Source organism: Triticum aestivum, chromosome 3B (assembly GCF_018294505.1).
Source record: "Triticum aestivum cultivar Chinese Spring chromosome 3B, IWGSC CS RefSeq v2.1, whole genome shotgun sequence".
Classification (NCBI taxonomy): Eukaryota; Viridiplantae; Streptophyta; class Magnoliopsida; order Poales; family Poaceae; genus Triticum; species Triticum aestivum.
In genome coordinates, this window is record NC_057801.1 from 815,925,929 (window position 1) to 815,948,302 (window position 22,374).

General features: G+C 44.5%; 2 protein-coding genes and 2 pseudogenes across 2 annotated transcripts; 3 read left to right on the plus strand and 1 right to left on the minus strand.

The window, feature by feature from the left end:
• Positions 1–1,894: 1,894 nt before the first annotated feature.
• LOC123066807 (SKP1-like protein 1) lies at positions 1,895–2,679 on the minus strand (annotated as a pseudogene).
• Positions 2,680–3,672: 993 nt separating this feature from the next.
• Positions 3,673–6,129, plus strand: LOC123067995 (protein BOBBER 1-like; annotated as a pseudogene).
• Positions 6,130–13,678: 7,549 nt separating this feature from the next.
• Positions 13,679–18,026, plus strand: LOC123067997 (uncharacterized). The gene is made up of 5 exons (XM_044490534.1): positions 13,679–13,740; positions 16,539–16,635; positions 16,786–17,277; positions 17,382–17,492; positions 17,817–18,026. Exons 1-5 carry the CDS (start codon positions 13,736–13,738, stop codon positions 18,024–18,026), a joined length of 915 nt encoding a protein of 304 aa, XP_044346469.1. The 5' UTR covers positions 13,679–13,735.
• A 276-nt stretch (positions 18,027–18,302) lies between these two features.
• Positions 18,303–22,136, plus strand: LOC123066808 (sialidase-like). The gene is made up of 5 exons (XM_044489815.1): positions 18,303–18,770; positions 18,922–19,110; positions 19,636–20,824; positions 21,419–21,728; positions 21,902–22,136. Exons 1-3 carry the CDS (start codon positions 18,343–18,345, stop codon positions 20,762–20,764), a joined length of 1,746 nt encoding a protein of 581 aa, XP_044345750.1. The 5' UTR covers positions 18,303–18,342; the 3' UTR covers positions 20,765–20,824; positions 21,419–21,728; positions 21,902–22,136.
• Positions 22,137–22,374: the final 238 nt, after the last annotated feature.

Consider the following 22,374-nt stretch of genomic DNA (forward strand, 5'->3'; position numbering starts at 1 on the left):
TGTGGGCGTTATCTATTTTCGCCCACACGCGCGCGTGTAAGAGGGATCGGGAGGGAAAAAAAGAGGCGTGTGGGCGCTAGTTGTTTTTACCACACACAAGCGTGTGGGCTGGTCCTCTTAGGCACCACACAGAACATGTGGGCAGATTTCTTAACGCCCACACGTGTGGCAGTTATCGGGACCCTTTAGTTTTGGCCTTTGAAGTACTTTTTCTACTGAAACAAACCGGTGTAGTATCTGTGGGTTTAATTTTTTGTAGTGAAGACATGCACTGATATTCTCTTATCTTTTTTAATTCAGTAGTTTTACTGTCGCAGTTTTTCTTTACAGAATCCATTGGCCGGTGCTTCACTTTTGTTTTGAGCAACCGATGGCTTTTACTAATTAGGCCCCGATTAGGCACAGTGTTAACTAATAAGCCCGTCAGGCAGCGGTCGGGAGTGGAAGGTTAGAAGCACCGGCGGAGCTACATGCAACCCTGCAGGTGCCATGGCCCCCCAGGTTTGGTAAATTTTGTGAAGAAAATTTTTATATGGAGGTACAGATTGGAAAAAATACAGCTTTTGCCCCTTTAGAATTGGACATTTTCTCTTTTGCCCCCCCAACCAATCTTGTGTAGCTCCGCCACTGGTTAGAAGGTGGACAGGTTCATGGAGATGAGCTTGAAGTTTGGCTCCCTCGGCCGGCAGAACAACACTCCCGCCGACGCCAGTGAGGTTGCTTGCGTCACCTCGGGCGGCGTAAGTGCACTGTGCTTACCGCCAAGGTTGGGGGCTCGCGGCGGCGGCGGCGGTGAAGGAGTGTTTTTTTACACCAACGGAATACTGGGAGAAAATGGTGAGTCAGCATCAAGGCGAGGTGGGTCGGGAGCGGAGACCTGTAACCCGAAAAAAATAACTAATGCTGCTACTGTGCGCTGAAGTTCGTGAGAATGATCGAACGTTACAAAATTCGACCTGAAAAGATATTAAATCAGAAATAATATGGGTATTTCAAGATAGCCGAAAATATCAACATTGTCTCTGGTTTTAAAATTTGCCTTCAACTTTTCTATATCTTGCCTATTTTGTTTCTAAATTTATGTCATCATGTATCATTTTTCCTGTCACAAAGCATATAACAAAGCTACAACTGGCATGTTTTTATGCTGGACCCAGCTTCTGCGTCGGACAGCCGCACAACACCAGCAGAGTTGCTACCGCGGGGGCAGCTTGGGATCGACGGCGAGTGCGGATCGCCAGGTACTGCGGGCGGTCAGAGCGCTGCGAGCGCGAATCGCAGGCGAGGGCGGGCAGTAGTGGATCTAGCCCAATGGGTCAGGCTGGGCCAACAATAGAATTGTTCATAAAAATATTCTTTTCTTAATATTTTTTTACCTTTTTTCCTATGCTATACAACCATTCAAAAAATTCACGGCCCACCCTGTCCACCCTCTACCTCCGTCACTGAGGGCGGGTGGCCAGAACGCCGAGCGCAGAATCACCAGCGAGTGCGGGCGGCCAATGACAGGCGAGCGCGAGCGGCCGGGGCGACGCCATGGCCAACAAGCGCCGGGGCGGCCAAGAATGAGCGGGGCGGCGGCGGGCTGCTGGTCAACGTTCTTTGGTGATGTGGAGGAGGATCCAACGGGTATGGTACGACAAATCCAACGGCTGCTACGCGTCCGGCCCAAACTTTCGGCAGACGCACAGGCGCCCAGTAGTGCCCTTTCACATTTGCCTTCAACTCTTTATTATTTTGCCTATTTTCTTTGCAAATTTATGTCCTCATGTATCTTTTTTCCTATCTCAAATCACACGGCAGCTAAGGATGATATTACCAAGGATATAACATCCACTTGACAAATAATAATTCAGTTTCATAGGTATGACCACTGACCACGATAGGCTATAATTAAGAATATAACAATGTTCCGACTTCAGAATAATTACAGCGATTACAACGACATAGAAAAAGCAGCCCTGAAACGTAGACATACGAAGTCTAAAAAAACAAGATTAATACTACTAGCATTACTTCAAGGCAACATTGCCTCGATGCTACTATTTTCTACTCAAAAGCCCACTGGTTCTCCCTGCGGATCTCCGCCTCCTCCTCGGGTGTGAAGTCATTCTTGATGTTAAAAGTCTTGCGGATCTCCTCCGGGGTCTTGCCCTTGATCATGTCTGCAACAGTCTGGCAAGTAAGGTCGAGCAATCCCTTGATGTTGAGGTAGTTTGCAGCCAGGATGAAGTCAAAGAGGGTGGCCTGGTCGACCTTGACGAACTCGGCGTCAAAGCTCTTGAGGTCCTCGGCGGGGGCAGTAGAGGTGGAGGAGTTTGCGTCGGCGGCGCCAGAGTCAGCCGGATTGGTGCTGGCCTGGACGTGCTTCTTGCAGTACTCGATGACCTTGGCGAGGATCTTGGAGTCGACGTTGGGAAGCGGGATCCCGTTGTCGGCGCAGTCGTCCTCGATCATGTGGCGGATGGTCTGCGACTCCATGGCGACCGCCTCCTCGACCTGAAAACCCTAGCCATCCGAGCTCTTGAGCAGGATCATCTTCTTCTCGCCTTCCTCGGCCGCCATCGACGGGAGGCGAAACGAAACGCCTACTAGCGAGAAGACGCGGCGGCGGAGAGCTTCTTTGCGTAGGGTACGTACGTGTTGGATTGAACGCCTAGGGTTGGAACCGGCCGGGGGAATTTATTGGGCCGGTGAGGCACTCGATCGGGGTCGGTCCTCCTCGTGTCGTATTCATCTTCTTCGCCAGGGAGTAGTGGTGGTTTCCGTTTCCGTTTCCTTAATTTGTGGTGGAAACCGGCCGGTCCGATGGCGCGTCGAGGCAGGTTTCACGCACGCACGTTGTTGCCAAGGCAGATTTTCTTTTTCTTTTTTGACTTGTGCGAAGGCAGACTTTAAGCACGTCGTGCCGCTGCTTGTTCCTCGCAACACTGGCTTTTAACCGCTTATTAAAGCATGTCTTGGTGCTCATATTTTTCTAAATTATTTCATTATTTTCGGCCATACGCGTTTAGTGGGAAAAGACGTCCCCATTGACTGCAAGGCCCCTATGATGACTTCGTAAATCTTAAGATGATATGCCAGCTCGTAAAGTCTCTCGGAGGTGCTCATAGGAATAGGATGTGTGTGTGTCCATAGGGATGAGCGTACGCCCGTATATATAAGTGCTTGCATCTGTATTGTGTTAAAAAAACACGTCCTTTTTCCCCCTAGATCGATCTCTTTTGAGTCGCGCCGCCGGCCTTCTTTTTTTCCTCGCCCCGCATCGCATCTCTCTCCCTCCTTTGTTTTTCCCTCAACGCAACTAATAAATATCTAACTAATAAGGAAAACGCTTGGAGTCGGCGACATACTTAGCCACATCTCTTTCCGTTTTTGCAGCAAACGGCCCCGCTAGAAGCTACAACCAGTGTTGGGGAAGCTGGAACCGGCCTGGATTTTTGCTACCACCAGGCAATGGAGAGCATGACCCGTGATGACAACGCAACAATTTTTACTGCAACGGGCAACGGGGAAAGCTACCACCGGCTCCCGGATTTGCTACAACTAGGAAGACGATGAAGTGTGGCCGACAACGACAGGCTGCAAATTTGTTGCAACCGGCGGCGGGAAAGCTACCACCGGCGACCGAATTTGCTGCAACCGGCGAGCGGTGGTGCGACGAGTGGCGACATGGGTGACCACGGCGACCAGGATTTTACTAAAAGCGGTGTTGTTTTTGCTACCACCGCGGTGGCCTCATGCCGCAAGCGGTGTGGCGACGGCCCTATCAGAGATGAGAGGCCAAGTGACGATAAGGCCAACACGTTGTACTTATTGCCCGCCCTAAAGAATCCGTTGAATCGTTCATACGCCCAAAGTCAAACGAAGCAAACATCATTTTTGACCTCAACTACATAAAATGTTTACATGACAAAAGAGTTTTTAATTATCATGTGATCCACATGTAAGTCATTTCGCACAAGAAGTTTGCCATGTAAGACATTTTTACTTAATTTTTCTTATTATGTGGGACTCAAATTTTGTGCAAAAACCAAATATAAAATAAATGTATATCGTGGGGGACCCAAAGTCCGTACAGAAGAAAAAATTGAAACCACATGCAAAACATATTTTGTTTTGTTTAAGTTTATTTAGAGCATGGGCCCACATATCTGAAATGTTCCAAAACTTATTCATTGTTTATGATAGTGATGCATTGGTGCTCGGTGATATTTGCATGAATATTCAACACTAATTTCTTTCACTTCATGTGAAGAGGGAAGGAATTGGAATTTCGGAGTTAACCATTTACCATGACTTTTTTCGGTTCGTAGCTCATCCCCAAGGCAAATAGAGTTGGTGGTAAGAGTAAAAAGAACACCAAGTAGGATAGCCTCATGTGTCACAGTTGCGTTTGGATCGAGCGCTCCATGTTATCGCTAATGCAATGAAAAACAATGTCGAAAACCCTATCTGCCGAATCGACCTATTTGGCTGTTTGCCAAGTGGCTTTTCTTTTGAATAAAAAGAGAAATGTGATAATGAACCTTCTTTTTGGCCCGACTCGAATAGCTGCATGCGATAATCTCTATTTTTTGACGGACTATAAAAATTTAATCTCTATCACCACGCGTATTTCTAGTTCACATTGATGCAATGTTGATGATTCATCAACTGCATTGACTAGGACATGCATGCTTAGTTATAATTAATTTTGGGTTACACGTGATAATTACCATGACCCCCATTGGCCCCATGCACATACGGCATGAGATGATGCCTACATGCCTCGGTGATTGTTTCCACGCATACCATCTCACGATGTCGACCGCATGACAATAAGGTCTGACATGTCCTACTCATTGCCCGCCCTAAAGAAATTGTTGAATCATCTATGGGCCCAAAGTCCAAACGAAGCAAACATCATTTTCACCCTCAACTACATGAATTGTTGACATGGCAAAACAGTTTTTAAGTATACGGGATCCGCATGCAAGTCAATTCACGCAACAAGGATTGACATGTAAGACATTTTTTAACTTAATTTTTATTGATTCTGTGGGAATCAACTTTTGCAAAAAAAAACAAATATAGAGCAAATGTATATTTTGACGGAGCCAAAGTCAGTGTAAAACATAAATATAAAACACATGCAATACATTTTTGTTTTTTAAGCTTATTTATATCATGGGCCCAAATTGTGGAAATGTTCCAAAACTTAGTCATTGCTTATGTTAGTGATGTATTGGTGCTCAGTGATATTGAACATATTTTTCATGAATACACACACAATACTTTCACCATTTCATGCGAAGAGGGAAGAAATTGGAATTTGGGAGTTTACCTTTTACCATGACTTCTTTCGGGTTATAGCTCAACCCTAAAGCCAATAGAGTTGGCGGTGACAGTAAAAAGAACACCAAACAGGATAACCTCATGTGGCACAATTGCGTTCGGATCGAGTGCTTCATGTTGTCTAGATTTGTTTTCCAGTTTTGTATAATAATCGATCAAGAAAACTTAGGGCAAAGCGGTAAATACTTTGACAGATTTAACTGGGTGTGATCCGCGTGACGTTAGGTTTGTGCTGGAGGTCAACCTCTCCGTCCCCGTTCCTCCATAAACAAAGGCGGGGTATATTGTCTGCGAGATCAAGAAGGACCATCTCAAGGTCGGGTTCAAGGGCCAGTCTCTGATCATCGATGTAAGTAGCATCATACAATCAACTATGTACACAACATTTCACCTTGTCCTTTATGTCTAAAAAATCTCTTGCTGATGCAATATTAATTTGTCTCTTACTAGGATGAGCTGCACAAGCCAGTTAAGGTCGAAGACAGCTTTTGGAGCATCGAGGACGAGAGGTTGTTGTTCATACTACTGAACAAGCGTAATCGTAGCGAGTGGTGGAAGTCTGTGATCAATGGTGATCAGGAGATTGACATCCAGCGTGCCGAACCTGAGAGCAACACGCTCTCCGATATGGACCCCGAGACCAGGCAGACCGTGGAGAAGATGATGTTCAACCAGCGGCAGAAACAGATGGGTTTGCCCACGAGCGAGGAGATGCAGAACCAGTACGTGCTCAAGAAACTCATGTCCTAGTACCCGGACATGGACTTCTCAGGGACGAAGATGCCTTCTTAAGATTTTCTCTTAGCTGGAGCATGGAGGATCTAAGGTGATAATGCAGAAGATTTTAGCGGAGCGGCTGCACGCGTGCAAAAAATGCAATTTTTCCAGCGCGACGCTAATATCGCGCGTCTGTTGGAGATGCTCTTATAGAGAAAGTATTCGGTCAACAAGAAGCTGGATGTTGCTATAGCATGGCTGTACCAATAATGATACGATATGCGCGAATTATGTTTTCAGACTTTTAGCAGACGCACGAAAGAAACGTCATGATATCTTTGAGCACAGCTCTATTGAGTCTGAATTTGTGGTTGTTTTGCTCGTAAGCGGCCTCTGACTTAACATTGCTCTTTTCTTTTAACAGGCTGAATAATTTTTGCTGCTTCGATCATACGGTACAATATTTGTAATGATATTATGATGACTAGAGTGGATGTCCTAGTTTTGGCCTTTGAAGCACTTTTCTCTACTGAAACAAACTGGTGTAGTATCTGCGGGTTTAATATTTTGTAGTGAAAACGTGCACTGATGTTCTGTTATGTTTTTTTATTCGGTAATTTTATTGTCACACTTTTTCTTTTCAAAATCAACTGGCCACTAGTTCACTTTTTTTTTTTTGGAGCAACCAGTGACTTTTACCGATTAGGCACCGATTGGGAGCAGTGTAAACTAATACGCCCGTGAGGCAACGCGGCCGGCGGACGGAAGGTGGACAGGATCATGGAGATGAGCTCGAAGCTCGGCTCCCTCGGCCAGCAGACCAACATTCCCGCCAACGCGTATCGGTGAGGTGCGCTGTGCGGCCGCGGCGGCGAAGGAGTGGATTTTTACACCGACAGAATACCTGGGAGAAAACGGTGAGTGAAGGTGTGTTTCAAAACTGGTGGAATACAAGCGTGAGAAATCGGCAAAAATCTTAGAGGGTGTTTGTTTCCAGGGACTTATTGGCTTAGGGACTTAAAAAAGTCCCTATAAGTTTCATCTAAACCAAACAGGAGGGACTTATAGGAACTTAAAGTGGGCATTTGAAACTTATGAAATAAGACTCTCAAGGAGAGACTTATAGGGACTTATAGTTGTAATATGGTCTTATAGGGACTTATAAGTCCCAGGAACCAAACAGGTAGAGACTTTTTAGGAACTTGGGACTTATAAGTTGGGACTAAAAAAAGTCCTAGGACTTATGAACCAAACAGGGGCAATCCCTATTTGGCGCCTGTTATTACTGTTTCTGCAAACCGGCGCCTGCAGCGCACCCACCTCTGCCGCCACTGGGCCGGCCCATGTACATGCTTCATTCTGTTTATGAAAGAACAAAAAATATGCGCCACCACGAGAGTTCAAACTCGCGACCTCCTCCTTCTACGCCAAGAGTGCAACCACTAAGCCAGCAACCGACTCGTGTTTCAAACCTTCTTTCCTTCATTTTAGTTCCCTATTCAGTTGCGGGGCTCCTCCGGTTTTGGGAAGTTCTAGAAGCTTCCTGAACTGGTTTTTTCGGTTCGCTGGTCATTTTATGATGCGGTTTTATTCGGGTTTTCTCTTGTTCTTTTTTGTTTTTGAAATGCGTGTTTTTTCTTCTCAATTCATGTTTTTAAGAAAAATCAATGATTTTTTATTTTTTTTATCTTTTTCTAAAAAAATGATGAACTTTTTTCCAAATATCATGTACATTTTTAAAATTCGGTGAACACATTTCAAAATCGATGATTATTTTTTCAAATTTGGTGAACTCTTTTTCAAAATTGATGAAGTTTTTCAAATTCGATGGATTTTTTTTCAAAATCGATGAACTTTTTCAAATTCGATGGATTTTTTTTCAAAATCGATGAACTTTTTTCAAATTTGGTGAATTCTTTTTCAAAATTGATGAAGTTTTTTTCAAATTTGATGAACTTTTTTTCAAATTCAACAAACTATTTTCAAATTTGATGAACTTTTTCCATATTTGATGATTTTTTAAAAAAATCAATGAACTTTTTAAAAAATTGATGAACTTCTTTCAAATTCGATTAACTTTCTTCAAATTTATGAACTTTTTTCAAAACTTCAAGCACATTTTCGAATTCATGAAGTTTTAAACAGTAATTCTCTTAAAAAATTTCCAATTTCTTTGAACCTTTTTTTGAAATTCGTGGCTGTTTCAATATTTTTAGAACTCTTTTCTAATTTATTTATTTATTCGAAATACTTTATTCTGTGTATATATAATATATGTTAACTGAAGAAAAGGTCAAATAGCACTAGTTACTAGTTGTAGTCAACGATCTTGTCACAACCTAGCGGTTAAGAGCTACTAATTTCAACGCGTGCGTGCTGAGATCGAATTCTACTACTTCTACAACTGCAGTAGTTTCAGGATAAAAATCATTTTAATTTTTTTTCGCGGTATGGTTGCTGCGATTATTGGGCCGGCCCAGCAGCGCGGCGCATGGGCACCAGTTGTAATAACGGGCGCTGAAGGCGCTGTACAGGAGGTCCCAAAACTTTACCACCCCCCTCCGCCCAAAGAAACGATGATCCAGGCGGGCCGTCAAGTACAATCGTTTTCTTTTCCGGAGGTTTTAGAGCATACTTGGTTTGGTGCCAAAAATTGGCATATGCCAATGTTTGGCACTGTGTCAAATATTGGCTTCTACTTGGTTGGTTGCCGAGTTGTCTTACCTATCCCATATAAAGTTGTCAATAGCATGTACCCCCCACGTACCTCAGATTTGTATGGCTCGGCCCATTAAGAATTCTTTTTCTCCACCCATTTTGGAAAGGTTCTAGAACCTTCCCTCAACTAATTGCTCTCTCTTTTCCTTTCCTTTTTCTCCTACTTTTCCTTTTTCTTTTATGTTTTTTCTTGTTTCATTTTTCATTTTTTCTGTTTTATTTCTTATAAGTTTTATCTATTTCATAAATTTGTAAACTTTTTAAAATAATACCTAATTTTGAATTCATGGATTTTTTTAATCATGAAAATTTTCAAAATTTTGAACGTGTTTCATAAATTATCAACATTGTTTGAATTGAAGAACATTTTTTTAAAATCTGTGAACAATTGTTAGAACTCATGAACAGTTTTTGGAAGTCATGAACAATTTATGAATTCTTCATATTTTTTTGGAATTCACAAACAGTTCTTTAAAATTCATGACCATTATTTTAACATGTGAACTTTTCGAAATTACTGAACATTTTTCAAACTCACAGAAAATTGAACTTCATGAACATTTTTGAAAAGTCGTGAATATTTTTCAAACTCACAAACAGTTTTTTGAAATCCATGCACACTTTGTTGAATTCGTGATTTAAAAAAAATGCATGAACATGTTTTTAATTCAAGAATATTTATTGAACTTGTGAACATTATTTGAATTCATGAACATTTTGAAAATTCATGAACAATTTTTGAATCCACTAACTTTTTAAAAGTTTGTGAGGATTTTTTAAATTCAAAACTTTTTTGAGATCCCAAACAATTTTAACAGAAGCAAAAATAAAAAGGAAAAAAATAAGGGCGTCCCACCCCCTGTATGGGCCGGCCCAAAAGCATCGTAGGTGGCCCGGAGGTTCGTGCTGCCACGCTTCCCCCCGCATAGGTCGCTGAATAGGAGCTCCCTTGAAAGAAGTTTTTGAAGATGCACCGTTTTATTGTTGAAAGGGGAGTTGTTGAAGCAGTTTTTTTACCCAACTTTCCCGATAACAATATTTTACTGGGGAAGGAGGAATTCTTTTAGAACTGAAAGAGGAGCTTTTGAAGATGCTCAAACTACAGTTAAGTATCATATTTGCCTCGGGATCTTGAACGCCCACAGAGGCCCGCATCGAGTATTTTATATGTAGCGGGGCTCAACCCAAGACGAGCCATACCTTATTAGAGCGCAACCATTTCAGTAATCAGAGAGAATTTGAAAGTTTGAAGGGTTTTTTTTCTCTCTTTCAGGATACCTTTCAAGAGTTGGTTCTGTAGCTGAGTCGCTACTTTTCTTAATTAATGATGCATAAAACACGTCCCATCTGCTGGAATGGGTAGTGGGATTTACCCTTAGTTTGATTAATTACTAATCTAAACAAATAGTTCATACTTGGATGAATTAAATGAATAACAGTGAGGATGTAGCTCAAATGGCAGAGTGCTTATCAATGCTATTAAGAGGCAGGGGGTCAATACCTCCCATCTCCAATTCTACTTTGTTTTTTCTTTGTCATATCTCACTTTTTTAAGAGAAGTAATTAACTAGGCCTAGGAGATTTTGAAGCTGCATTGGCTTGTTTCTTATGCCTTTGTTAGGCTGGGAGGTAGAGGCACAGTCCATCATATATCAAGGCACTACAAGGAACACTAGAAGTACATCTAGGTCCGTGGTCCACCTAGTGACGACTACAAACAATGGAGCGAGCTGAAGGTGTTTGTAACATCCCAAAATTCTAAATTTTGGAATGTTATATTAAATAAATAACTATGCTTGTTGTTTGATTGTTTGTTTGATTGATTGAGTGAATTTGAGTGGCATTAGAAGTTTCAGAAGATTTTTGAGTTGTGGGAATTTGAATTCAAATTGGCAGTTGAAATTTATTTCAAAACTATGCCTGACAAATACTTGAGAAAAAGTATGAGAGGAGTAAACATGACACTCCAAAAATGTCAGATGAAAAACCTTGCCAAAATGTTTGAATTCAAATTTGATTTTTATTTGGGATTTTTAGAAAATGTTTTTTTTTAAAGTTTGGATTTTGCCTTTGGAAAAATGTTCAAATGAAAGGGAATATTCCCCTGATCATTTTGATATATATATGTCCTATATAAAATATTTATATTTATATATTTTTCTCTCTCTCTAATTATTCAAAAAAAAAAGGACCCAGGCGCCAGCCAGGCCGACTGGCCCAGCCAGCACCTGGGCGGCCCACCGATCCGGCACAGCCGCGCCAGCGCCCGAGCAGCCCAGCGCCAGCAAGCCGGCCCAGCCGAGCCCCTCGCCCGAAACCCTCCCGCATCGGTCGCCCGACCGACGCGCCTCCCCCCTCACCCGCTGACACCCGGGCCCCACCTCCTTCTTCCCCTCGCCCACGCCAACCAACGCCACCGCTCGCCGGAAACCCCCGAGATCCCCGGGATCCTCCCGATCTCCTCGCCCCGATCGCCCCCTTCTCCAAGTCGTGCCCCCCCCCTATTTATACCCCCCTCGACCCCGTTCCCCCATCGCCCCCTCGCCTAACCCCTCCCTCTCGCCGCACACGCTCGCCGGAGCCCGAGTGCGCCGCCGCCGCCATTAACCCCGCACCGACCGCCCCGGCCACCCCCGAGCTCCATCAACCCCACCCCCGAGCTCCCCTCGCCCGTCCGCACCCGCCGGACCTCTCCGCCGACGTCCCCGACCACCGGAGACGCCGGAGCACTCGCCGCCCGAGCCGCCGTCGTCGTCGCCGATAGGTAAGTCGCCGGAGTTCACCCCCGCCGTCCGATCTAGTTCAACGGTTAGGATTAGAACCCCGAAGGGGTAAGTTAGTTCAAATAAAACCGGGTTTATTTCCGGTTAGATCGGTTTAGTTAGGTTTTTATTAAACCGGCCGATTCGTTTAAACCATATGGCGTAGTTTAGTTATTTAACGCCGAAGCGTTATATAAGCCCATTAGCCCATCTTTCTTTATTTTTCTTTTCTCTCTTAACAGAATAGTTTCAGATTTGAAAAATTCATACCTTTTAATCTACTTAATATTTTTAAGTGATTCTTTTTTTTGTTGGTTTGCAAATTTGTTGTAGTTTCTGTAGAAAATATGTTTAGTCACGTTAAAATTATTTAAAATTTCTTTATTTTAGTTTTAGACAGATTAGTAATTCTGCTATAAAATGAGTTAGGAATATTATTTTTTAGTGATTCTTTTTGTCACCACTTTGTTTTGACCTTGCCTAACCGTAGGAATTTATTTAGGTATTTTAGATCTAATAAAAGAAATTAGTTTAATCAGAATCATGTTGTTCCTATTTATTTAACTAGCTACTGTTTTCCTATTGTTTCATATAGCAAATAATTTTATTTTTCTTATGTGATAGTTTATTTTAGGTTAGTTTCTGTAACTTTAGATCAGGAACTTTTATTTGCAATAAATAAAACTTTTATTTTGTTTTTCTTGCTAGGGATTGTTTTAGGCATAAAAGGAGTTTTATAATAGCTTTTAATGTGATTCTTTTTGCTCCTAGTTGCTTGATGAATTCTTTTCTGTTTGTTAGCAAAACCCATGCTTAGGTTCTGTTAAGAAAAGTTTTGTTGTGTGGTTTTCCTTTGATTTTATTTGGTGTCCCTTGATTTGCATTTTTATTTGTTGGTTTTATTATGAGTGTTAGAATTATTTTCTAGGATATTTGCTTATATGAATGCTATGTTTGACTATATAGATTTACATCAGAGTGACGAATAGTCTTATCAAGTTTCCGAGAGCGTTTATATCTTCATCAACATACCAGGCAAGTTCACTTTGACCATACTTTCATACCTATGTTTTATTGCATTTAGTGGCATCTTTGCAACCACCCCTCAGTAGTATTATTGAATTCTTGTAGTTGAGTAGTATGCATGAGGTAGGAACCCATCACCCTGTTACCAAGCCCGGGACGTTATTTATTTTGATGCTACGCTATAGTAGACGGGGTTTGGTATGAGTGCACGAGAGTGGTGTGAGAATGCAGGATCTACGTCAATGATGACAACTCCATGATGGAATCTGCAAGGACTGCATCTTCAAGGCCTCAAGACTTCAAGACTCGAGACAAGAATTCAATACACACTACTGGGTGAAGGACGGTTGACGGGCACCCTGGAGAAACCAGTGGTTGGCCGGGATGCATGGAGAAGCGCCATGACATCTTGCGGAAAGCTTCACCCAGACTCAAAGAGACGGATGAATACTTCATGCCCGGAAGCTTACCTGTGCAACCGCAAGTCATTATGGGCTCTGGCTTGGTTGACCTTAGTGGTGAATCTGGCTGGGACGGTGCTAGCAGATGTAGAATTACGGTAGGATTGGATGAGCACCGGACAGTGGTCAGAGGAACTCTTCGGAAGACCATGTTTCGGTCATCTTGTTCTCAAACACCCTGAAGTGCGAGAACGTAAAGAGAGGGATCGAATCTTGTGGGTAAAGTGTACAAACCTCTGCAGAGGGTTTAAACCTAATCGATTAGCCGTGTCCCCGGTTACGGACAATTTGAGCCTCTGGACTTGGATCTATCTCAGAACTCTCAACACTGGACTGATAACTTAATTGTGGGCAACCTATGATGATTTTGGGCTATGAGACATCGGTTGGCGGAACCATGTCATGATAGAAAATTCCATAGTACAGACTTCACTTTTGCCTTTGATGTAGGTAAAATAAAACCAGCTTTTACGCAAACAAAATTCAGATACAGAGCCACAAAGCCATAATGCATATAGTATAGTTTTATCATCTGTTCTTTTTATTGTGATCTTGCCGGTACATTCAATGTACTGACCTACACGGCTGCAACGTATCATGTTGCAGATATTTCCTCGACGAGTAAGAATTACGATACAGGGTTACGGTCTACACTCAACCTGCCGATGGCGTTGATGGGACTCCACACCCGTTTGATTGTTTCCGCTGAGTATTATGAGGTATATATCATTTTACGTTATTTATACATGTGATTGCACTTTGATATATACATTGATGTACTGTGTGTGCCAGCATACTGATCCAGGGATGGCACAGTAACACAGAGGCTTGACCGTCTGAGGTCGGGTCGCTACAGTGTTCCGCAGAATGAGCCAGAACTCAAATTTTGCAGATTGTTCATTCCAGGACATCCCTCAAAAATGCCGACCTTTTTCTTTCTCAAGAGAGCAGACTTGTGCCTCTTAACCATGTTCCACTTTGCATATTTTCTCGCTTTGAACAATCTATATATGAGCATAAAGTCGTAGAGTGAACAATGTAAAGTCAAATTGAAACCACCACGAGGGCCATCGGGAAAGAAAAGTTCAGCTAGCTGTAAGGCTGTTCGTTGGTCAAAATAAATGAATCTTTTGTTCAGGTCAACTTACATCTGTTTCTTTTCCAACGTCAAAACCTACAAGTTGACGTAGAACACTTGCCTTTTCAAATTCATACCACATTCCTCATTAGGCATGGCAACTAAATTTGCACACAAATATAATCCTTTTTTTCCTTTAATTTGCCTCGTTCGCCATGTTTCCATGTGATTTCATGATACTATAGCGAAGACAATACGAACTAACGGCATTATTCCCCCCCCCCCCCCCCCCCCCCCTAGAGTTTCATTATTATCTATAACTGCCGAGACATCACAAATTGACCCATCACACGAATGATATGCATGATGATAAATGATTTTCCCTTTTTCGGAGCATATGAGATAATGATGAGGATCCATCATGTTGGTGTGAGGTTCACGTAAGCCCATACAGATCCATGGACGACATTTATTTTCCCCGTGATTAAGACTAAAAAGCGCCTTCATTTGATCGATCATTGATTGCTTGCGTCTTGTCTCATCCGTACAACACTTGGAGTTAGATTACGTGCCACTTGCATTAATACGTTTTTTATGTGGCCGCGCCAGGGCGAGACTGGCAGCCAGCCGGTCTCCTAATTAGGCCAAAAGAGTTGGGGTCAGTGTGATCAAAAAAGAACGGAAATGTTAACGCCCACACGTGTGGGCGTTCACCACTCCGTCCACACGCAAGCATCGCCGTTGGTTTCGTTTTGCACGAATCTTGGAGCAAAAGGGCTGGTTTTCGGCGCCACGTTGGACGATTCTAGTGTGCGGTGTGCGAGTGGGTTCGCCCGCACGATAGTTGCCATCCCGCGGTCAGCGGTTGCCACTGAGAGGCGTGCGGTGGAACTGCCATGCGCCCGCACGCCACGGTCCGACCGCAGTTGACGTCAAACACGTCGCACACCCCTCCACCCTCTCCCTCACGGTTCCATTCACTCTCCCCCGCGTCGCATTTACTGGCACAACCCACTCGCATTACAGTCCACCGGAGGAGAAGGCGAGGGGAGAAGGCGACGGCGGAGGTGGGACAGTCGACGGTGTTCGCGGGCGTTGGTGGTGCTCGTCGGAGCGGAGCGGCGTCGCCGGAACGCGTGCGGGTCGAAGGCAATGCTCGCTTCATCTATCGCATCCCCTCCCTGATTTTGTTCCCCTCTTTCCTCCCTGTTCGATTTCTAGATCCATTCCTAGAAATTCCGGCGATTCGGCGGTGCGCCGGCGTTCCCGCCGCTGCGGCGATGCGCCATAGTTGTGTGCCTGCCGTTGCTTCGTGGGAGTGGGCAGTTTCGTCGCCGCCGCTGCGGCGGCATCGTCGGTGAGGCTATGCCTGCTCGTTGGCAACGCATTAGTCTTGCATTTGGATTTTGAGAGTTGTCCGCCGTGTTGTTTTGGTGCGGATTGGTTCGGAATTTGGGGTTGCAGCCATTTCGCGCGAGAATTGTAAGGGTGATTTTGAGGTTGAAGCAGTTGCCATTGAAACCTAGATCTGATCTAGTTTTGGGGTTGAAACTGCAGACTGTGGCGAAATTGGCAATATGATTGAACATGAAACAAATGTGCGGCAACTAAACTACCTGAAGAAACGTGGTAGTTGCCACAAACGTGTTCTCCCATGTGGCAACAGATTTCCGAAAATGACTGTCATACTTGCCACCCCAAAACGAGTTCTCCCATGTGGCAACTAATTTCATTGAACTCCTGTGGCAGTTGCCACACGCATGCTCTTCCCATGTGGCAAATTTTAATTCTGCTGAACTTGTACGATAAGTAACCAGAAAAAATATGCTTTCTGAATGTGGCAACTATGGCAGTATGACCGAACGTGAACAGGTGTGTGGCAACTAAACTACATGAACAAATGTGGCAGTTGCCACAAATGTGTTCTCTTCTGCGGCAACATATTTTCTGAAACTGACTGTCATAGTTGCCACAAATGTGTTCAAGCTCACACACAAGGGGGGCAACTAAAATTTACTGAATGAATGAGATAGTTTCCACATACACGCTCTTGAACGAGGCAAACTGATTTTTTACTGAATTTACAAAATAGTAACATCAAACATTCTTTTTCATTTGTGAGACTTGTTTTTTTTTTGAATTATTTGCGACAGTTTCCAAACTTTGGTAGTTGCCACAATCGGTAGCACTGGACGGAACTAATGTGCACATCGAGTTGGCGTGTTTGCCACTTTGGATTTTGTATAATCATGTTGCAATACAGTATGTGAACATAATGTATGTTGCCACAATACAGATATGACAGTGTGGCAAACTGGCTGCATAGTATGGCAACCACATTTGCATTCAAATAGTTAATATTTTTCTGTTAGGTGGCAACTGCTTACCCATTGCATTTTACATTTTCGCCATTAACAATTTGGTCTGTTCCTACATCAGCATAATGGCTCGTGGCGATCATCAAAGTGATGATGATGATTTCATGGATCCACCTCAACGTAACCAGGCAACTGGACGGAGAAAAGAGGGCGATGAGGTAACTGTCCGCACACCCGCCCCCCTCCTCCTGATTTATGTTATTTGTTGGCAGCTAGATCTTTTTTATAGTCGTCCATCATGAACTAAATTTTCATAACATTGCAAAAACATGGCAACAGCTCAACACTTTTGTGTTTGTTTTTTGCAGAAGAAGAAACGTATTCGCAACAGAGCCTCCCAGGAACGTCTGACCGTGTTGATTGACAAATTCACTGACGATCAAAAGGGAGCTGCTGCTGAGATGGGTATGCAGGTTTTGATGGATGTCCGGTGTACGAACCTTGTCAACCCGGTATGCGACTGGCTTGGTGAGATATACGATCCCGCCTCCAGGGAATTCGTGATCCCGGGACGGGGAAGACTTCCATTGAATGAGGAATCCGTGTTCTGCACTTTGGGTGTGCCTCGGGGACATATCAAAGTCCCGTACGAGGTTAATAATGAGATCGAGGAAGAGCTGTTCGCCCGTTTGTTTCCTGGGTTGGAGGCAATGCCGAACACGTCTGTACTGGCAGATTCTCTGCAGGACATGACGACGCACGGAGAAGTTTTCAAGGTGAAGCTACTCATGTACCTCATCTTAGCTGTTTTCACGCCGACCACTTCTCTTCGCCCAAGCAACAAATGTTTCCCCATCCTGGTGAATGATCCATGCTCGCTACTGCCAGTGTTTTCGTTTGCGTTTCTTCCGTTTTGATTTCTGACGCGGCAACCTTTTTTGCCCTGAAATTTTGTGTGGTGCAGGCGAATCTGAAAAACGTGAAGAGTATGAACTGGTGTAAGTTTATTGCCGACTTTCTCCACGATGCTTTCAAAAACAAGATGTACCAGAAGGGTTGTCGTCTGCACTTAATGGTATTTTATTTTCACCAGATCTCTGTGTGAACTCTTTGTTTATAACGTACTTTTTATTTCATGCATGACAATCTGGTCATAACAAGATGGCAAATGCCATAGTGACAATGTGGCAACTGCCATAATGACAACGTGGCAACTGTCATACTGACAATGTGGCAACTACCTTCATATTAGCATGGCAACTGCCATCACACTTTGATGGCAACTAACACATACATATTATCGTTGGATCATACATTATCCTGCTTTTTTTTCTGAACTACAATTTAACCACGATGGCAACTGATATTTTCTTTTCTTTGCAAAATTGTTTTAAATCAGCTCATGTATGTCGACTCTCTTGATCTCTCCACCGTGGATTTCACCGGGATAGGAGGCCCGCCGCCTACTCACAAGTTTGTTGTTTCTGCGTGGACCATCAGCGCTGTTAAGGCTGTGCTTGCCGCAGACAGGGCAACTGATGGCACATATGGAAAACTACAGGTTAGTTTTTGTTTATGTCTTTTTCACATGGCATGCTTACAAATTTGACACGATGCAACCGTCCGTGGTTTATAAGGCATGCTTACAATTTCTTTTTTTGTTTTTCATAGCTGATGGCCAAGCATGCTACAGACTACAGCGTGTTTGGGGGGCCTCAAAGATTTGAAAAGTGGATGGACGTGCACTCAGCTCCGTCTTGCCCTTCTGAGGTAATCAAAATGTCCACATCTACGGTTTGCCGTGGATTACATGTTGATGTCGCGGAAGCGAATGCAGTACGGGCGTTGTTTTTGTTGATGCTTCTTGTTTTTGTGCACAGGCGAGGGCACCAGTGGAGCATCTAATTGGGCAGTTTGCATCCGGAATGACCGGCCTGCTCGGGAAGTTGGTTGAGGGGTGGACGTCCCTCAGTGCCTCTGACAGCGACGTGGTTGCGAGGCAGTTCACTTCATTTGTCCCAGAACGTACACATCGGCCAACCGGTTGCCGTGGCCGGTATGACTACAACAGCTCCCAAGAGCCCGGTGACACACAGGATGATGTGGATGGAGACGCTGGCCTCAGCAAGGACGACGACGATGACACCGATGACGATGAACACGCTGAAGTTCGCACATGCGGCAACAAAGGCAAGGATGCAACAGGTGCCCACCCACCGGAGAAAGTGACAGAACATACGGCTGCGAGAGGCGAGGGGGTTTTGCCATCAAGGAGGGGGAGGGCTCCAGAGGATGTTGGGCAGGGTTCTGCTGGCAAGAGGTCTAGGATCGATCCCGTAGCTGCCAGGAAGAGGTTCGACTCTCAATTTTAGTTTTCTGCTGTGTATCTTTTCTTTGGAAAAATCTCATCCATTTCTTTTGCACTTGTTTTTTGTCAAGCGCGGTAATTAGTTTGTTGTCTGACAATTGCCACCTTCTTTTTTCCTTCCATCTGTTGCGTGCAGTGAGTCGACCGCTGGTGGACGAGCAGCTACGAAGAAACAGGCGCCAACGCCAACCCGTGTTTCTGCTCGCTTGAACAAAGGTGCCCCCATTGCCGGTGACATCCCTTCCACCAGGTCTTCTGCTCGTACGACGACGACCAACACTGGGGATCCTGTCGTGTTGCCTGACCTGAGGAAGGCAGTCAAGAAGTAGGTTTCTCCATGTGCTTTTCATTTTGAGACAGCGGTTTTTTTCTTGATTTTTCAATGCAACTGGTCTGCTTTTGTCACATGTTCTTCTGTTATCATCCCCCACGAGGCAACTGCTGTTTTTTCCAAATGATTTCTTCCTTCATTTTTTAAATGTATGGCAACTCCTATTATCTTTACATGGTAACTGGCATCTAGGCCAAATGGCAACTATTTCTGTACCTAATGGCAACTGTCATCTTTTTTTTTTACCATTTTCTTTTGAGAGTTCACCCCCACCTAATTTTGAAATTGCATTCCCCACAGATCAGACATTTCTATCATTCCTTTCAATTTGCCTAACTTTGATAACTGCTGCTGTATGGCAACTGCTAACTATGGCACATGGCAACTCATGACCCCCTTACATGGCAACTACCAGCTTTTTCCACTTGTTTTTAGTTTTTTAATGCTTCTATCATTGCAAACATATTTTTTTGTCCATTTTTTTCATACCATTTTTCACGTGCTTTTTTTCCTTTCCAGGGTGAAGAAGACTACTACGCGCGGGGCCAAGCATATCAGTAGAGACCCACTCGAACGCCTGCATTCAAAGTTGTCAACAGGTGGCAACTCAGATGTACATGAGGCGCCAGGCGACAATACTGCTGCTGCACCGACAACTGCTCCCACTAACTCTGATGCAAGTGGCCAACCATCTCCGCCGGCTGCAGATGTGCAGGCTAGAACAACAGGCATCCGTACATCGGGGAGTGACGAGTCGGTATCCGCCAGGACAGCTGAAATATTGCCAACTCTTCTGGCAATGAAGGATGCTGCTGTGAGCCATGCCACCCCATCAGCAAGCGTCGAAGTGGATGCTCCCGAGACCAACCTAGGCAAGGAAGATTCCCGCTCATCTGACACTGATTCCAAGCGCGTGCCTGGTGTCTCACCTGTGTCCATGATAGAAGCGGCTGAGGCGGCACTTCACAAGGATATGCCATCTGCAGATGAGAATCCTGGCACAACAGCTCCAGCTCCTGTCGGTGGAGATACTGCTAAGGCGACCGTTCCGCGTGCTGGTCTTCCACATAGGCGTCGTAGCCCCCGCAAGAAATCAACAGACATACCCAACGCTCCGGCTGTAGCTAGGAGCAGGAGAGACGAATCTGGTTATGTTCCTGCGTCCACACTGTTCCCGCCACCTGCAAAAATCAATGTGATGGAGAAACCGCAAGACCGGAGCACAACTGATGCAGGTGTCAAGCCGGGCACGAGTGACGCAGAGGAACGCCCGGAGCAGACTGCGCCTTCACCCGCAGCGGAAATCCCCAGCATAAATCTGCGCACTTCCAGGCTCCCAGTCAATGTCGGTGTCCCCTACAGTCCAAACAAGAAGATTGTCATGAAAGCTGCGGCTGAGACCGCTGACAACACGCCCCGCCCTGCAAATAAGGCCGATCATTTTGTAGCGGCCGATTCAGATATGTTTGTCGATCTTTCACCCTTGGATTCTGCCCCGAAAGTCGTTCGTGGTCCGGCCAGTAGGAATGAGAGGCACCCAATGGCCTTTACCCACCGAGCTTCAGCCTCGACGTCAGTCAAGATCAACCGGTGGTGCACGATCCTATACCAGTTGCCTTTGCTTTCCCAGGAGGCATGCCCGCAATGATGGCGCAGCCAATGGTCGAGGGCAGGAAGGCTGTCAAGTTCGCAGAGCCAATTGTGCAAGGTACACTCATCACGCACTTACGATTTTCTTGTATACATGTTTGTAGTTTGACTTTTGTCCCAATCGCATTCTTTGGGGGTCCTCACTTGTGACGGCAACTGCCATGTGACGACATGGCAACTGGATTTGATGCACCATGTCACCTACGTTTTTTTCTTGCTGCCATGCTGCGTTTGACATTTGGGCAAGCACGTGGCAACTGAAGTTATTTCAACATGGCAACTGTAGTTGCTGTCACATGGCAAATACAGTTCAGTACACATGGCAACTGGATTTGCCACATCATGCCACCTACATTTTTTCTACCATGCTGCATTTTTTCATACGGCATTCACATGGCAAGTGGAGCCGACACGCAACATTGGCAACTGCAGTTGCTGTGACATGGTACCTACAGTACAACTAGGTGGCAACTACAGTGCAATTACATGGCAATTGTATTTGCTATGTCATAGCGACTGTAGTTGGACCACCCATGGCAACTGCCCCACTTTTTCTACCTACATATCACATCATGGACCTTTACTTCCTCACAATCCATCTGTTTTTGGATTTTATATGTATCCTAACCCACTTTTTTTATATTCATTGCAGCCACCCCTGAGGAGATTTCACCGTCACTTGATGAAGTTTACCGCATGATCGAGGAGACAGCATTGCAGAGGAGTTCCTCACGAGGGCAAGGGCAATCAAGTTCCAATGTGCCTGCAGATACGGTATCTGAGGATACCATTAGGAGTGTCACCCCTGGTCTTGTGAGGCAGCAGAGGGTAGTTCACCCACCCCCCGCGGAAGACTACGAGCCCGAATTCAGGGCCACTAAGGAACAGACCCAGCTGTACGATATCGTCAAGCGTTTTGGAAATGCGAGGACCAACAGCAAGCACATGAAGGAGCTGAAAGCGTAAATTACCATACCCCATAATCTCTCATCTTGCTTGCTCTTTTTTACCATTTATCTACTTTGTACTTTTTATAAATGGTCCGCTTACGTTTTAGTTCTTTCATATATTTTTTTACTTAGTAGGCATGATTCTTTCATGCTATATCGTTTTCATACAGCTCATGTTTGGACAGAACGAAAGTCATTCAGTGCGGAGCGACGTACGTCGACCTGGGTGATCTTGCCGAGTCCGTGAGACCAAACGGAAAAATGTCGACGAATGTAGTTGCATGCAGGATCGACTACATCAACAATCACACCGATGTATGCGCCGACAAGATAATCATGCATTACAGTGTGACCTGCAAAATATGGGATGGTGACTTCCACCACAAAATCCTGAGGAACAATTTTGCACAACACGGTGACTTCAAGCTCACACTGAAGAAATATGTGAGTTCTCCTTTCCTGTCTGCACCGTTTTTTCACATGGCATGGTTTTTTGCCAGAACCTGTACTTGTGTTTGTGTGGCAGAAGTTTTCATGTGGCAACAGTTGCCGTGCACACTGACTTCTTGATTTTTTGTATCCCCATACAAACTATGTGGCAACTTGATAGTAAAATACATGGCTCATTTTGTTCATACAATGGACGGCAACTTTCTTT

What these genes read in the sequence shown, in the direction of transcription:
- LOC123066808 (XM_044489815.1), top strand. Translation starts at nt 18,343, where the DNA reads ATGACCGGCCTGCTCGGGAAGTTGGTTGAGGGGTGGACGTCCCTCAGT. An exon ending in CCCGTAGCTGCCAGGAAGAG is followed by an intron (nt 18,771 to 18,921) that starts GTTCGACTCTCA and finishes TGTTGCGTGCAG; the next exon opens with TGAGTCGACCGCTGGTGGAC. An exon ending in CTGAGGAAGGCAGTCAAGAA is followed by an intron (nt 19,111 to 19,635) that starts GTAGGTTTCTCC and finishes TTTCCTTTCCAG; the next exon opens with GGTGAAGAAGACTACTACGC.
- LOC123067997 (XM_044490534.1), top strand. An exon ending in GGAGAAAAGAGGGCGATGAG is followed by an intron (nt 16,636 to 16,785) that starts GTAACTGTCCGC and finishes TGTTTTTTGCAG; the next exon opens with AAGAAGAAACGTATTCGCAA. An exon ending in GTTGTCGTCTGCACTTAATG is followed by an intron (nt 17,493 to 17,816) that starts GTATTTTATTTT and finishes GTTTTAAATCAG; the next exon opens with CTCATGTATGTCGACTCTCT.